Here is a 16,221-nt window from a genome sequence, read left to right as displayed (position 1 = left end):
CAATGCCTTTTGAGTTTGAGGAACAAAAAGAAGTCCGAAAGGAGAAGATGGGGCTGGAGGGTGGATGGAGTCAGGCTTCTCATAAAAGTCTCCACTGACAATCCTCCAGATGCAAAGGGGCACTGGGATGCAAACTAGGGTTCTCACAGCAACTTCCTGAGCTGACTGTCACTAGAGCAGCCCTCCAGCTGATTAAGCCTCCACCACAAGCCCTGTGATGGTTCCGTGTCCTTCAAGGAGCTCGTTCTTGATTACTCCTGGGGCAGTTCCCCAAGTGGCCATCGGAACCTTTGAGCTGACATCTCTGCCTTGAATTGACATCTCTGCCTTGAATTGACCTCTCTGCCTTGAATTGAGTAGCCCAGCGGATCCTCTAAGACGTGACTGTTGAGATGGGACTCAGTCTCTGGAAACCCCCTAAGGAGACTAAGTCCAGTGTGTGACTGAGAGGACTTGTCTGCAGTTGACCCCCATCACAGACATATTAAAACACATTTTGTTTGTGTTCGTATGACCTGTAACCCCAGTAGCAGTACTTCTGGACTCACCTGGCATTCCACAATGAGCGTATGTCCGTGGATGCCAACCACTCCCCCACTTCACACAGTCATGACAATGGAGGGCCAGTGCTCCCCTAGAGCAGACAGGTGTGTGCTCTTAGCAGAAAACAAGCTAGGGGTCTCCAGTAGACAGACCAGCGTGTTGAGAATGGGAATACAGCACCTCCTTCAAATTTTCTTCAAATCCAACAGAGACTTGACCCCTTCTAAAAGATGGGCCCTTGTTCTGGGCACACACTGCCCTTTTGATAACAGACCCCACCAAAGGTCAAAGGAAGTGGTACACACCCAGAAGAACTAATAAAAAACACCACCTGAGAGTGGCGGTACTGGGAGGGTGGAAAGAAGGTGGGGTAGAAAGGGAGAACTGGTCACAAGGATCTACATATAACCCCCTCCCTGGGGGATGGACAACAGGGAAGTGGATGAAGGGAGACATCAGACAGTGTAAGACATGACAAAATAATAATAATAAATTATCAATGGTTCATTGGAGAGGGGGGAGCAGGGAGGGAGGGGGAAAATGAGGAGCTGATACTAAGGGCTCAAGTAGAAAGCAAATGTTTTGAGAATGATGATGGCAGCAAATGCACAAATGTGCTTGACACAATCGATGGATGGATGGATTGTGATCAGAGTTGTACAAGCCTCCAATAAAATGATTTAAAAACAAACAACTCACCACCCTGGAGTCGATGCTGACTCCGAGTGACCCTGGAGGACAGGGTGGAGCCACCCCTGTGGGATTCAGAGACTGTCACTCTACTAGAGTAGAAAGCCTCCACTTTCTCCTGCAGAGCTGCTGGTGGTTTCGAACTACAGATCTTGCAGGGAGAAGCCCAATATGCATTCCTGCTGCTAAAATAGTCAGGGTTCTACCTGGCAGCCAGCAGCTAATGAAGCCAAGGTACAAGGCACAGATGCAAAGTCATTATCAGGGACCCTGGGTACCTACTGTTTGGGCCGGGTGCAGACCAAGCCAGTCCCTTGTACCAGCTTCTGGAGAAGACAAGTGACCTGGCTGAATTTCAAGGCACCTGAACTTCAAAGCACCTGCCTTCGGCGTTTCACAGAGCCTACCTTCCCGGACAGAACACAGCCCCCCTATCCCTAGCATTGTTTCCTAGGAACATGATTTACTAACAGAAAGTCACCTGGCCTGAAACTTGCAACCACAGCACAAAGAACCTCCCTCCCCCTTACTGGCTCATATGCCTTTAAGCTCATGCCCTACATAAGTCCTGCGGTCCCCGTACCAGATGTGATTTCCGAACCCGCCGGGGGCTCAAAATGCCCCCATCACTTTCCCTGCTCTCCCTTCCCTCCCAGGAGTTCTTTCCTGGCCCCAATAAAATCTACCTCAACTTCACATTCCTGGCTAAATTCTATCTCTGTTCCACGCCTCCGCCTCCAGCCTTTCACCTACATCATCAAAGTCAGCAATGATCTCGTTCAGGAGCCGGAGACACTCCAAGCCCTCCTTGTTCACGTCCGACTCCGTGTAGAACTCCTTGAAATCCGGGATCGATGCAAACATGACGCAGACGCAGTCGTAGGACTGATGGTACAGCTCCTGCCAAAGGGGAGGGGAGGGAGAGGCCTGTTGACTATGGGACATAAAAAGACTGTTCCCCAGCTTGTATTCCCCAAATATGTATATGTCAGACCTAGGACACTGCTTGAAACGAATGGTAACTGATTGTCAAGTTCTCTCTCTGAAGGCATCAGCCATCCAGAGCAAGCAGACCCTATTGTCTACCTCCCCATAGGTGGGGCTCATTCCCTGCTGTTTGGGACAGTGGATTGCTTCCCCTGAAAGCTTAGACTAAATCAAGTCTCCAGCTCAAGGGCAATCAAGGTTAGACCGCCATCATGAATCTAGGGTTCCCCTTCCCTTCCTACTACATGTACACCCCTAGCTCGTCCCCTTCCTGTCTCTCTTATGCCTATTGTACAGCCCCTTCCTGCGATGTGTGTGGTTACCTGTAATCATGCCCTCTAAGTAGATATGGGTCTTGGCCAGAAATTAAGAGACCTCTCCTGCCCTCTCTGACCGCACTGTGCACAGATCTGGCTGTTGAGAGCGTGGCCATCCAAGAGGTAAGCATGCTACCATGAAATGTGTCTGACTTCTTTATTTTACTCTCTCTCTCTAATTTCTCTATGACTTTACTATAATCTTTATATACCTAAACCGTGCAATTGCGCTTACTGAACCCGTGATAGTGTGAGAGGCTGGTTTCCCCCGTGGTTGACCAGCCTCTTAGACCAACATGGTCCTGCATGCCAGGCTCTGCCAAGAGACCCCCGAGGATCACATTCCCTTACCCCTCAGCCCAGCCTGGACCACTCCCATTCATGCACTGACCTACCAATAACACACCCACCCATCACATACTAACACACTCATCCACTGATCACCCCAGCTACAGGCCCACTCCCAACCAACCACCACCTACCAACCAACCACCCCTTCCAAACTCCATGTTCACTTCCACCCACACCACCCAAAGCTCAGGTCCACTCCTACCCACCCACCCACCCACCCACCAACTACCTACTGAACAAGAAACCACTCAAACTCAGCCCCAGGCCTACTGAGCAACCACCAACTGACCCTCTCATTTACTCACCTAACCAATAACCCACCCACCACTTACTTAACCACAACCCACTGACTCACATTACTCACCCAATGAACAACCCACCCACGACTCATCACTCACTCAAACAACAAACCACTCACCCACTCATTACTCACTCAACCAACAATCACCTACTCATCATTCACTCAACCAACAGCCATCCACTCATTCACTGACTCAACCACCAACTCATCACTCACTCAACACACAAACACCCAATCCTCACTCACTCAGCCAATAACCACCTACCCACCCACTTATCACTCACTCAACCAACAATCATTCATTCATAACTCACTCAACCAACCACCTACCCACCCACTCATCACTCACTCAACCAGCAACCCATGCACTCCTCACTAACTCAACCAAACACCCATCACCCCACCTCAGCCCCACTAACCTATCCACTCACCATTTACTCATCCACCCAGCCAGCCCCACTTAAACTCATTCCTTCCACCAATGGCTCACCTGACAAACCCGATGACTATTCCTACTCATATCACCCCAACCTCAGGCCTACACTGACCCACCCACTCCCCAACTTACCCCACATACACCCATCTAGTTGGTTGCCCAAGAGCAGATTCTGCCTGGGGGTCACGTATGTGTGTCCGAGCAGAATTATGCTCCTCCACACTCCCAGATGGGTTTTCTGCAGTCGAATGCAAGGTCTTTCTTCTTGGGCACCTCTGGGTGGAGAACCTTCCAGCCAGCAACTAAGAGTGCTCACTGTTCACACCATCCAAAGAATCCAACCGCGACTCGAGTGAGCCTCCTGAGGCACCACGCAGTTACCCAAGGGGCCCTGGCATCACTGCCACAGACACTAACAACTTGCCACTCCTGACTTAGCAAAATCATTTGCGTTAACCAAGAGGAGGGAAACTCAGTGAGTCCCTAGATATTGCTATTAGGTGCTGCTGAGTCTGTTTGAACGCATAGAGCAGGAACACCCTGGCGTGGCACAGAAGGAAACACCTCCAGGTCCTGCACCATCCGCACAGTTGCTCTTATGTGTGAGCTCCTTGTTGCAGCCACGGTGCCAGTCTATCTTGTGGAAGGTCTTCCTCCTTTTCAAGGCCCCTCTACTTTACCAAACATGATGTCTTTCTCCCATGCGGTCTGTCCTGGGATGTCCAAAGTAGTGGAGGCAGTCTCGCCATTGTTGTTTCCGAGGAACATTCTGACAGAACGTCTTTCAAGGCAGGCTTGTTTGCTCCTCGGGCAGTCCATGGTACTTCCCATACTCATTGCCAGCACCAGCATTCAGATGCACAGATGCTGCATTTAATGTCCGACTTGCACATGCACAGGAGGCTATCGCAAATACCATGACTTGGGTCAGGTGCACCTTAGTCTTCAAAGTCACGTCTTTTCAACACACTTAAGAGGTCCTATGCAGCAGATTTACCCAAATGCAATGTTTCCTTTGATTTCTTGAGTGCTGTTTCCATGAGCATTGATTGTGAATCCAAGCAAGATGAAATCCTTGACAACGTCAAACTTTTTTCCATTTATCAGGTTACCTACTGATCCGGGTGCAAAGCCTATGAGTAAACCTTGAGTACATGACTGTTTGCAAGTTCTAGGAACTTGGTGCAAACGCTGAGTGGCAAGGAGGTTCCTGGTTGCAGACAGAACTCCCTCAGGTCAGAATGTGCATGCGTGTGAGAATATCCATTAGTTATGGATCATGAAAATGTTTGCTCATTGTGAATTATGAAAGTATCTTGAGCCTGCAGTCATTGTGCCCTAGAATAGCCCTTGCATTTGAACTTTTGTGAACCTCATCCTTGGGTGTGCAAATAAAAACTGGTGAGCAGAGAAGCTCGGGAGGTCTACTCTCCTATAAGTGCTTCTCCAACTCCCTCTCTAGCATGACTCAATCTCCTGTCTGGAGCAGTTATGCTGCATGTCTCGGGTACCTCTCAGCTGGCTAGAGTGCTATACCTTGAGTTGTAATTCATAATTCATAATGTAATTCATAATTCACACTGAAGGCAGCAATCCTTGATCTTCAGGTCTTGCTCACTTTCAGCAAGTCATGTTGTATCATCTGCATATCGTAGGTTGCTAATAAGCCTTCCTCCAATCCTGGTACCAGATGCTGCCCACTCCCCTCTGAGCCAGGCTTTTGTCTCTGGCGTCAGCTACTGGAGGCCCCCTGTTCTCCATGCAGTTTAGGTCCTGCACAACTGGAGGAAGCAGGTGCTCCTGTGACCCTCCTCTTCTGCGTATGGTTTACACACTTGCTTGCTTGCTTAAAGAGCTAGATGGTACCATGAGGGTTAGAGTCCTCAGTCCTCCAAAAGGTACCCTGAAAGGAAGGCCTGGCGATTTTGCTCTGAAAACTCAGTTTCTGAAATCTGTGTGGACCACAGCTCTACTCTGACACATGCACAGGGTGGCCTGGAGCAGGAGTTGACTAGAAGGCATGCATTCTCTTTGGTAAGGGGCTTTCTGGGAAGCAGAGAGAAGGGAAACCAGACATCTGCAGGATAGGTACGTGTAGCATGAACCTCTTGAATTGGGCCCCTACCATGTAGTGAACTATGCCCGCCCCACCCCAGAACACAAGTTGTTGGTCATAATCTCCAGGCCTGTGGTTATACTCCCATCTGGGAACCGGTTGTCTGTGTTATGTTAATGGGGCAGGATTAGTGTCAGATGTGTCCTGAGTGGTAACAGAGATTGAACAATTGAATTAAGGAACCCAGGAGATGCCCAGGAGCTGAAGCTCAGTAGACACAAGACCTTCCCCAAAGGCCACCAAGAGAGGCAGCATTCCTCCAGAGCTGGTAGCCTCCACTGGGGCATTTAGCCTCCTGAACTCCTGGAGGGTAACTTTCTGTTGGTGACAGGCACCCCTTTCGGGTTTCTGTTTCAGCGGCACTGCAGACTGGTGACAGGCCCTATCCACAGACGAGCAATGGGCCAAGCCCACGTTGGCAGCAGGCTGTGACCATCTTACCTCACCCAGTACCACCAGGGCCTCCTGCTTAGAGAAGAAAATTGGAGTGTGGCCACTCCTTGGACAGCCGTTTAATGAGCCACAGTGTGGTAGTTTCATAATCTAGTGTCAGTTTGAGACTCTTAAGAATGAAGGGGTGGAGTTGAACCTGTCAATCAGGTTGCAGCTTGATGACCTCATTTGGAGGCTGGAAGGAGATAAATAGCTCACTGGAGCTCAGGCCTACACTCTCTGCTAGACATTCCTGTTGACAAGCCACATGGAGTCACGCTGATGGAGCCAGAGTCCTGTAGCTGGAGGAGGCATGGGGAAACCCATGCCAGTGCTGAGATGCTTCCACTGCCACTGGATCCACAAGACTTTCCACCCACTGGCCTGTGATCTTCCTGTGTTCAGCATCATTGCATGTGTTATGTGAGTCTGAAGAGGAATTTATAGACTGGTATAGTACATATGAGCTAATATCAGACTTATGGACTTGATCTGGACTGGGCTTTATATTTTTTTCAGCACATTTTTTTAATGCACTTTTTGTGGTAAAATTAGGTGCCTCAGCTGATATTCAGGTCGGCTTATACTCAAGTATACACAGTAATTACTCTTTGATATGAAATTTTCTCTTACATTTATATGAATGTCTATAAATTTGTTTCTCTAGTCAACCCAGACTGACACACACAGGCATACCCAGTCCTTCAGAAGGAATTCCTGGCTCCCAAGTGGCTACCAAGGACTGGCCCAGGCCCTGTGGAGAGCTGGGACACACTGGGCCTGTCCCTGTCCTGGCCCTGCTGGTGGCCCACCGACATCCTTGTTCAGGCTCCAACCCCACTTTCCAGAGTTCACCACTTTCACCCCTTTCTCATGCCCCTCCTATCCCCGACCTTCTTCTGCAGGCCCAACCTTCCTCTTCAGGCCCAACCCTATCCCAACCACTCCCTCCACTACTCCTTTAGGAACTTTCCTGGACTCAGCCCCTGTTCTACAGGCCCCGCCTCGTCCAGTGTGGCGCTCTTCAGGCCACACCCTTGCCTCACCTCCTTCTTCAGGCACCTGCCCACAGGGCCCAAGTCCAGCCTGGTTCTCTAAGGCTGGAACCTGACCCCGCCACTATTCCCCAGACTCCACCTATGGCACTGAACCTCCTCCCATTTCACCCCTGGCCCCGCCCCTGACCTCGTTCTTCAGGCTCCTGGCCAGGAAGTGCTCCGCCACGTGCGCGGGCAGCACATTCTCCAGCAGCACGCGGTTCAGGTTCTCCATGGTCTCAATCTCCTCCCGCTCTTTCTTGAACTTGTTCTTCCACAGGTAGTCTAACCTACAGTAATATTCATTCTGTTACAGGAGGACACAGAGGGAGAGACACAATAGGCACCTTGTCCTGTCGGAGAGGGACACCCCCAAAGAGAACCAACACAATCCAATCCCCCACCCCATGGAAACTCCCCAAACGTCCTTCCACTGCCACTCGGAGGACTGGCACGCATGCAAATACAAAGACACTCAGGCACAGATTCGCATACACACACACAGACACACATATATCTTCATAGACACAGGCACACAAACACACAGATTATCATACACACTCAAACAGCACACCCAAAAACACATAACACATACACAGACACTCAACATACACAACAGCAAAAAAAAAAAAAAAAAAGGAAAAAAGGAGACCCTGGAGTGGGAGAACAGCGGCTTGGAAGCTTAGAGTGCAATCCACACCAGCTTCCTGCATGGGCACATCAGCAAAGGTGTGCTAGACCCTTTTCTTGAAAGAGACAAAACCCCACTGCCATCAAGTGAATTCTGACTCACAGCAACTAAGCCTGTAAATGGGGTTCCCAAGACTGTCAGTCGTCATGGGAGCAGAGAGTCCAATATTTCTCCCACAGAGAGACTGGTGGGTTTGAACCCACGCTCTTGCAGTTTGTAGCCTAAGGCTGACCCGAGGGAGCCACCAGGGATCCTTTTTGAAAAAGGCAATTAAGGAATAAATGAAGAAATGAAAACAGGCTGGCAGAGCCCGCCGGAGCAGACTGAGTCGAACTTTCAAGACGATAGTGGCCATTGATGAGGTTCTCAGGTCACAGAGGCACCTGGAAGCTTTCCTCCCTCAGTCCACGTATTTCAGGTTCATTGTAAAATAGTTTTCCTCAGCTCGTGGTCAAAGGTCCCTGAAAGAATGCCATGGGATTAAGACCAAATTCACCTTGATATCTCTTAATGAAGATCCAGCCTGCCAACCAAATCATATTTCATGTTCTGGAAGGTGTTCAGACTTTCCCTTTGCTCGCTGGTTGTGATTAATGGTTCAGTCATGAAGAGGCCTGTTTTTTGACAAAGGGTCTTTTTGGTATTTTCTGTATGCATGCGTGGCTCCTTCAAAATGTAAATAGGAGCCATGAAGATGTATTGGTGAAGCATGTGGCTGCCCTTTGATAGGTTGGTGGATAGGTTGTGGTTTGAAGCCACCAACAGCTCTGTGGCAGAAAGAGCTGGTGGTCTACTCACATAGAGGCTGAGCCTAGTTCTGCTCTGCCATGCAGTGTCAAGGTGAGTGGAACCACAGTAATAGCCACTCAGTGCAAACAAATCAACAATGTAAAGACAGCCTTCAACAGGGATCAAGCAGAGGGTGAGTTTTAGCACACATCCCGATTCATCTGACAAACAAGTGTGGTGGAGATGAATAAAAAAAGAGTTTTTGTTCTTGGCTTAATGAATTATATCAATGATATTATAAAATAAAGCATGTACACACATACACACTCATTCTCAGATGGAAATTTAAAAAATTCAAAGTTTTAAATCAGAGAAAAGGCTCAATTATTGATTTATGCATGAGACCCCAAAATTGACCCCTTCTCTCTTGGCGTGGGAGTCCTAGTTGTGCAGGGGTCAGATGCTGGGTGGCTATCCGAAAGTTTTGTGGATCAAACCCACCAGCTACTCTTGAGGAGAAAGAGAATGTTTTCTATATCCATAATGATTTACAGCACAGGAAGGGAAAAGGGCCACTTTTAATTTGTCCTATAGGTTTGATAAAAGTTGGAATTGGCTTGATGGTAATACATTTGGTTTTTTTGTTATCCCTCTGTGACATTTATTTTTATCTCTCATGGTCAAATATTTTCATCTGTAAAGTAAAACACATTTTAAAGTTTATGTTAAACATTTTATATGAATGCAAATTTTTCCATACTCTGTAATAATGGAAGATGTCCTGGTGGTGCTATGGGTGAGGCATTGGGCTGATAACTCCAAGCAAGTTTCGTGGTTCAAACCCTCCAGTCGCTCCGTGGGGGAAAGATGGGATTAACTGTTCATGCAAAGGTACGCAGTCCCAGAAACCTCATCGTCCAGGATCTCTGTGAGTCAGAACCAATTTAATGGGTTGGTTGTTTGATTTGGATTTTAATATAAATATTGTCATGAACTTATTGGACAAAAGACTCTCTCTTGGATAATAGGATAATTTATTCTTATTCTTTTTGGAAAGACCAGTGGCATGACTGGCACTTCAGTGAAAGGACAGGAGGGCGCAGAGGTCATGGCCTGAGAAGTCACAGATATGTATACAGAACTAGAGATCAGCGCTGATAAGTTGGAGTCAATGCCACAAGCCAGATGGAGCACCTCCAGCTAAGGTGCCTGGGGCAGCTTCCAGAAGCTAGGAGTCCAGATGAGGCGCACTGAGGTCGTCGTGAGAGCCCATTCCTCATTAAAAGCCTTTTGAACTCCTTCTAACAAGCAAGATCCAGGAGCTGGGAACCAACTCCATGGACTGAAAGAGGACTCCAACCACAACCTTTGCCAAGGTGAACTTTCCTTCTCATGCCAAGTTCAGAGGAATCCATCCATTGTTGGCCAGCAGATCACACAATCTACACTAGCTGAGCAACAGGCTCCAGCAGAGAGTCTGGAATATATGGCTAGGAAGCAATCCAAGAACGAACTCAGTGAGGGTAGAGTATGGGGGGTGTCAGACTGTGGTCAGTGATGGAAAAGGAGCAGTGAGCAGCCTCTCTGAGGGACAGCTGTTTAGTCTTGAGCAAGGCCATTTAGAGCATCTTTGTTGAGGAAGTCCCTTCCCTCGTGTCCACTGAGAATGCCTCCTCTGGGAAACATCCTCACCTCAATGAAGCACCCCATCTCAGTGAGATATCCCCAGCCCCCGTGAGAAACCCATTTCCAGTGGGACACCCTTCCTAATTGGGATATCCTCCACGATAGTGGGACACACCTCCTCAGTGGGAAGCCCTTCTTCAGCAGGATATCCCTCCTATGTGGGATAGTCAGTGACACCAGTGGGACATCCCCATCTCTGTGGGAAACCCTTCTGATGGACACACCTCTTTAATAGGACATCTCCACCTAAGTGGGACACCTCATTTCAGTGACATGTCTCCTCCATGGTGGATATTATCCCTCCTCAGTGAGCAACCCTGCATTAGTGGTACATCCCTAGCTCAGTGGAACACTCTTTCTCAGTAGCAAAACTCTCTTCAGTGGGACATCTTCATCTCAGTGAAACACCCCTTTCAGTAGGACATCCTCACTTCAGTGGGACAATTCTCAGTGGGAGCCACGAACAACCTCAGGATTCCAGTTTGTCCCTCAGATAAATATGTTACTATTGAGCTGTCAAGGAGATTCCAACTCATAGTGACCCAATGGGATTCAGAAGGTCTACTCCACTGGGTTTATGTGGATGACGTATTCACAGGAGCAGAGTGCCAGATACTTTCTCCCACAGAGCCACTAGGCGGGTTTAAACTGTGGACCTTTCATTTAGCAGCCAAGCTGGTTAATTTACCCACTTAGTCATGGGCATATAATTCACTCAGACCAGCATCATCCACTATCATGAAGTCAATTCTGAATAACAGAAACACTATTTAGTGTTTCTGAGATGTGAATCTTTATGGTAGCAGGACGCCTCATCTTTCTCCAAAGGAGTGGCGAGTAGCTTTGATTTGCTAACCTTTTGGTTAGCAGTCCTACACCTAACCCACAGCATCATCAAGGGCTCCTTAATTCACACATCAATATCTCATAATTACTTAGCTCCAAATATGAGAGTATTGTGAAAAATTAATGGGAAAATGGGGCATAACAATAATGGAATATTTCTACAAACTTTTTGAAGCCCCTAGTACATCACTTTTTTTCTCCCCTGTTACAGTGACTATCGAAACACTTTAATCAGGCTTTGTTGAGGCTGAGCATTGGGGAGAGTTTTGCAGGCTTTGGAACTTGTCTCCTGTATAGACAAAGGAAGGACAACTGTCCTGGAAATTCTCACCCTCACAGTCTGGGGATCTAGGTCTTCACAAGGTCCACCCCATCTCAGAGCAAAGGACCATCCATGGTGCAGCGGGGAAGCCAGTGGAGGTGTTCATGCTCGCTTCCGAGGAAGCCAAGCACCTGAATGTGAAGTGCAAATTCAGACCAGCAGACTTTCCCACAGAGGGGCAGCTGTGATGGCTCACTGCCACCTCCCCACCCACTAACAGTCACTTTGATATTATACCCCTTCAAGATGAAACTTGTTTCTGCTTTGAAGGCATGCATTTTTAGTGATGGAGGGCATTTTGAATGAAATGAAAACTTTTAAAAAAATGTTAAGGTAATTGGAATCTTGACACAACAGTGGATTGTATGTGGAGTCTTCGTGGTGTAGTAGTTATGTGTTGGGCGGATAATTGCAAGGTCATCAGTTCAAAACTACCAGGTGCTTCACAAGAGAAAGATACGACTTTCTATTCCTGTCAAGAGTTATAGTCTTGGAGCCCCACAGGGTGATTATACTCTACCCTATAGGATCACTGTGAGTTGGCATTGACTTAATGGCATTAAGGTTTGGAGTGGACACATAGGTCCCAAAGGGTTTCTGGTACTGGGGTTGGTGGGATGAGGTCTATTATCCTCAGATTCATGTAATTATACAAGTGCTCCTAAAGTAGGATGCTAGTTTCCCTGGAGTGAGGAAAGTAGATGGGCACTATATGTCCTACAAGTCCCAAAAGGGCTCATAGGAGTGAATGGATGTACACCTATGGTATTCACCAAGTTTGCCTCATGTGGGGCATGAATTTTCCTTTGGTCTATTTCCAAGCTCTCTTATCTGGAGAGGAGAAAAAGATTGGTGGCTTTTCTGTTAAGGGACGAGGTGACTTCTGAACGTCGGTTGGCATGGAAGTAACCACAAGGCACGCACACGGGGCACGCAGCGAAGGTATCAGAGGCAATGGGCTTCTTACCTGCCGACCCAGAACAAGCAGAGTGATGAAGAATATAGAGAGAGACACCGCACCCATGGTCTTTAAGTCTTTCCAAATGCCTGGGCTATTGAAAAAACAGACAGACAGACAGACAGAAACGTGACAACACAACAAACACACAGGACTTAGAATGTGTGTTTCAGCATACCAGGATCTAAGGCATCGCTAACCCTAATACACACACACGCGCGTACACACACACACACACACACACACACACACACATCTTCACTGCCAGATTGCACTCAAGCCAAACCAGACAAGCCCGACTGGGAGAGGATCATAGAAGAAACAATTCTCATGAGTTAGTTAGTTTATTGTGCCAACCTGGCGGATAAACACATCATGTGGGTTAATTGAGGGGCGGAGGGATAAATGGCTCGGTGAGCCTCGCATTTCTAGTTCTAGAGTCTCTTGCTTTGGGATGGTTGCACCAGGGTGCAGCTGCCTTAGCAGTTCCCTTCTTCAACTGGCAAGGCTCACTTCCTGCAAGATATTCCTGAGGAGAAGCCACATGGACTTACCCCGATGCAGTCCTGGGTGCTGGAGCACCCGTGTGGAGACCCTGCCAGCATTGAGATGCTTATACATTCACAGACTCAGCTCTCCTCCTGCAGTCAGCATCATTGCCTCTATTTTGTGAGATGGAAGAGGACTTTGTGGATGGGTGTTGGACATATGGGTTAATGTTGGACTTGTGGGCTTGGGCAGCACTGGGTTGGGATGTTTTATTGATGTGCACTTAATCTTTGCATAAAACTCTCTCTTATGCATGAGTTTCTGTGGATTTTCTCTCTAAAGTGCCCAGACTAATGCATCTCCCAAACTAATCGCCACGTCTTCCTTTACCCCAAGCTCCAACCAATGTACAGGGAGGAGAGGAAGGGTACATATCATATTCTCTTTATTCTTCTGGGATGGAGATGGACCGTGGAATGTGAATTCTTAATTTTTCTAGTTCTTGCTCCAGGAAAGACACCAAACCCATTGCGATTGAATAATTTTTGACTCACAGCAATGCTACATAGGGTTTTTGAGGCAGTAAATCTTTCTAGGAACAGACAGATTAATCTTTCTCTCAAGAGGTTGCTGGTGGATTTGAACCACGCACTGTTCACTTAGCAGCCCAGCTCCTGACCCACAGTACTTCTAGGGATCCTTAAGAAAGACACAGGAGGCCTAAACTACACTGTCATATACTCCATGAGCTTGAAGTTGGGGATTTCATCTCCATCAGCTACTGTGGACTATCAGAGCCCTGGTGGAACACTGCTCTAAGGGCTGGGATGCTAGTGGAAAGGTCAGTGGCTTGAACCCACCAGTGGCTCTGTGGGAGAATTATATGGCTGTTTGCTTCCATAAAGATTACAATGTTGGAAACCCTCTGGGACAGCCATCCTCTAGATGGCGGGTTTGCTTTTGGTTACTCTTGGCTGTGAACAGGAGAGTTCAAGGGACTTTTCAGGAGGACCCCATTCTTCTTCCCCTGTTTCACTCCATGTTGTATCACAGGCCTTACTGGGAGGGAAACACCAGTCTCTCTCCCAACCCTGGCTATGAGGGCACCCAAGATTTTATGTTGTCATTGTTAAGTTCTAACATGGGGTGACCTCACGTTCATCTGAATGAAGCCGTGCCCAGTTCTGTGCCATCCCCTCCATTGTTGCTACTTTTCTCCCTTTGGCATAGAACTGTGGATGTCAAGAACAGGAGGGCTGGATGGGGAGAGTTCTTAGAATGGGTACAGTAAAATCTCAGATGTTTGCTTGAAAGATCGTGCATATGAATGTGATAGCTACTTAGCAGTGAAGCCTCTCTCTCTTCCAGCTTCCAGAATAGAACCCACCTTGGGCTTGAAAACCCTGATACCAGTGCCCTCACTGCCCTGGGTGTGTGAGGAAGCACGGCTCACTTTACAGTAGAAGTTAGGGCACTTCCAGCTCTGCTACAGTTGTTTCCAAGAGCTGCCCAGAGAGGCTTCATTTCGTGTCTGGGGGGTTTAGGCATGCAGTCATGCCTGTGGCCATATATTAATGGGCAGCTGGTTCGTTCTCTTGCCCACGGCTGCTGGTGGAACAACCACTGTGGCCCTTGAGTCCAGAAGGCCAAAATACCAGAGAAAATTGGAGAGAACGGTGCATTAATAACTCTGCGAGCGGGTCTCTAACCCCCAGGCAAGCAGCTCAGGTGAGGCTGAGCCATCATTAGCATCGCTCTCCAGAGAGAAAGAGGTTTGACAGACTCAAAACTGTCCTACTTAAAAAAGTAAACAAAACTTAGAAAAATATATGGAATCTATATTTTAGGGGAAAAAGTACTCAAAGAAACAGTTTTTGTTGGATAGGTAAGAGAACTGTGGCAGTTACATAATCTGTCGAGCTGAGGAAGTGGTGGAAGCTGGCCTGCCAATCAGGTCGCAGCTTGATGACCTCCTTTGGAGGCATGATGGAGATAAATAGCTCGCTGGAGATGGGACACAGAAACACTCCCATGCGAGACACTCCTGTTGACTAGACACATGGAACTATGCTAGAGCCCTGGGGCTGTAGGACCCACACGGAGACCCATGTCAGCGCTGAGATGCTTCCACCACCACTGGATCCACAAGACTTTCCACCCACCGGCCTGTGATCATCCTGTATTCAGGGTCATTGCGTGTGTTTTGGGAGTCTGAAAATGACTTTATAGATTGATATCAGACATATGGGCTATATCGGACTTGTAGATTGATCTGGACTGGGCTGGATGTTTTCTCAATATTCATCTGTTCTTGGATGTAAAACTCTTTACATTTGAGTGTCCATGGATTTGTTTCTCTAGTCAACCCAGACTAATACAAGTACACTCGTTGTTAGCTTCTGTAGAACTGCCCAGTCCTGTGCTGTGCCCACAGCCACCTGTGGATCAGACCCTGGTGATCCATGGGGCTATCTGTCTTTGGTTGGATCTTGGAAAGTAGATCAGCAGGCCTTTCTTTCTAGTTCATCTTACTCTGGAAGATTTGCTGAAGTTTTTCTGGTATCACAGTAACACACAAGCCTCCACAGACAGACAGGGGATGACTGTAGAACAGGTGTGTTGCCTGAAAAACAAACTTGAGTCTCCTACATGGAAGTGGGAATACTACCCCTGAACCACCTAACCGAGGCGCATCAGGTCTCCAGAGGGTGCTGATTGGGGGGAAATGAGTCTGACACCTCCCTGAGGAGGCCTGCAGGATGCCAAGAAGACCTCCACAGTGAGGGTCACCACTGCTCCCTGCTGCACCCCCCCGCCACCCTTATACTCTGCAGCTCAGATATGCCGCCCCCCACCACACACACCACACGGCTGTACTACGGTGGCTTGCTTGTTATTGTGATGGTGGAAGCTATGCCACTGCTACTTCAAACACAGTCAGGGCCACTCAAGCGGAACAGGTTTCAGCTGAAATGTCAGACTAAGAACAGACAACGAAAAAGAAGTCGGCTGCCCACTTCTGAGGAATTTGATGAAAGCATCATAGAACTACCTTGCAAGATGTGGACACAAGAAACTCCATTTCGGAAAAGAAATGAAAATATAATCTTTAGGCCCAGCCTAAATGTTGAGCCACTGCCAAGAACCAACAGATGGTCTGAAGAGCACCCCAGAAAGTCTGGGATCCCTGATAAGACATGGTGGGACACTGCGGAATTTCCAGAATGACGTCAAATGGCCAGCTGCACTGCCTATGTAAACCCAGGTAGACACTGACTTTTCAGAGAGCT

At 48.0% G+C, this 16,221-nt stretch overlaps 1 protein-coding gene across 2 annotated transcripts in view; it reads right to left on the bottom strand.

The window, feature by feature from the left end:
* The window catches only part of ADCY2 (adenylate cyclase 2), a 206,147-nt gene that overhangs the window by 6,410 nt on the left and 183,516 nt on the right, over positions 1–16,221 (bottom strand). The window contains exons 19-21 of one of the 2 annotated variants that reach the window (XM_075540813.1): positions 12,452–12,536; positions 7,359–7,517; positions 1,987–2,133 (exon numbers count right to left, since the gene is read on the bottom strand). In XM_075540813.1, the coding sequence (XP_075396928.1) occupies positions 1,987–2,133; positions 7,359–7,517; positions 12,452–12,536 (391 nt within the window). The remainder of the gene's footprint in view (positions 1–1,986; positions 2,134–7,358; positions 7,518–12,451; positions 12,537–16,221) is intronic. The other variant, XM_075540814.1, reaches the window with a different exon arrangement.

This window comes from Tenrec ecaudatus, chromosome 2, assembly GCF_050624435.1.
Source record: "Tenrec ecaudatus isolate mTenEca1 chromosome 2, mTenEca1.hap1, whole genome shotgun sequence".
NCBI lineage: Eukaryota > Metazoa > Chordata > Mammalia > Afrosoricida > Tenrecidae > Tenrec > Tenrec ecaudatus.
The sequence above is the reverse complement of the archived record's forward strand: the minus strand, read 5'-3'. Positions and strand labels throughout refer to the sequence as shown.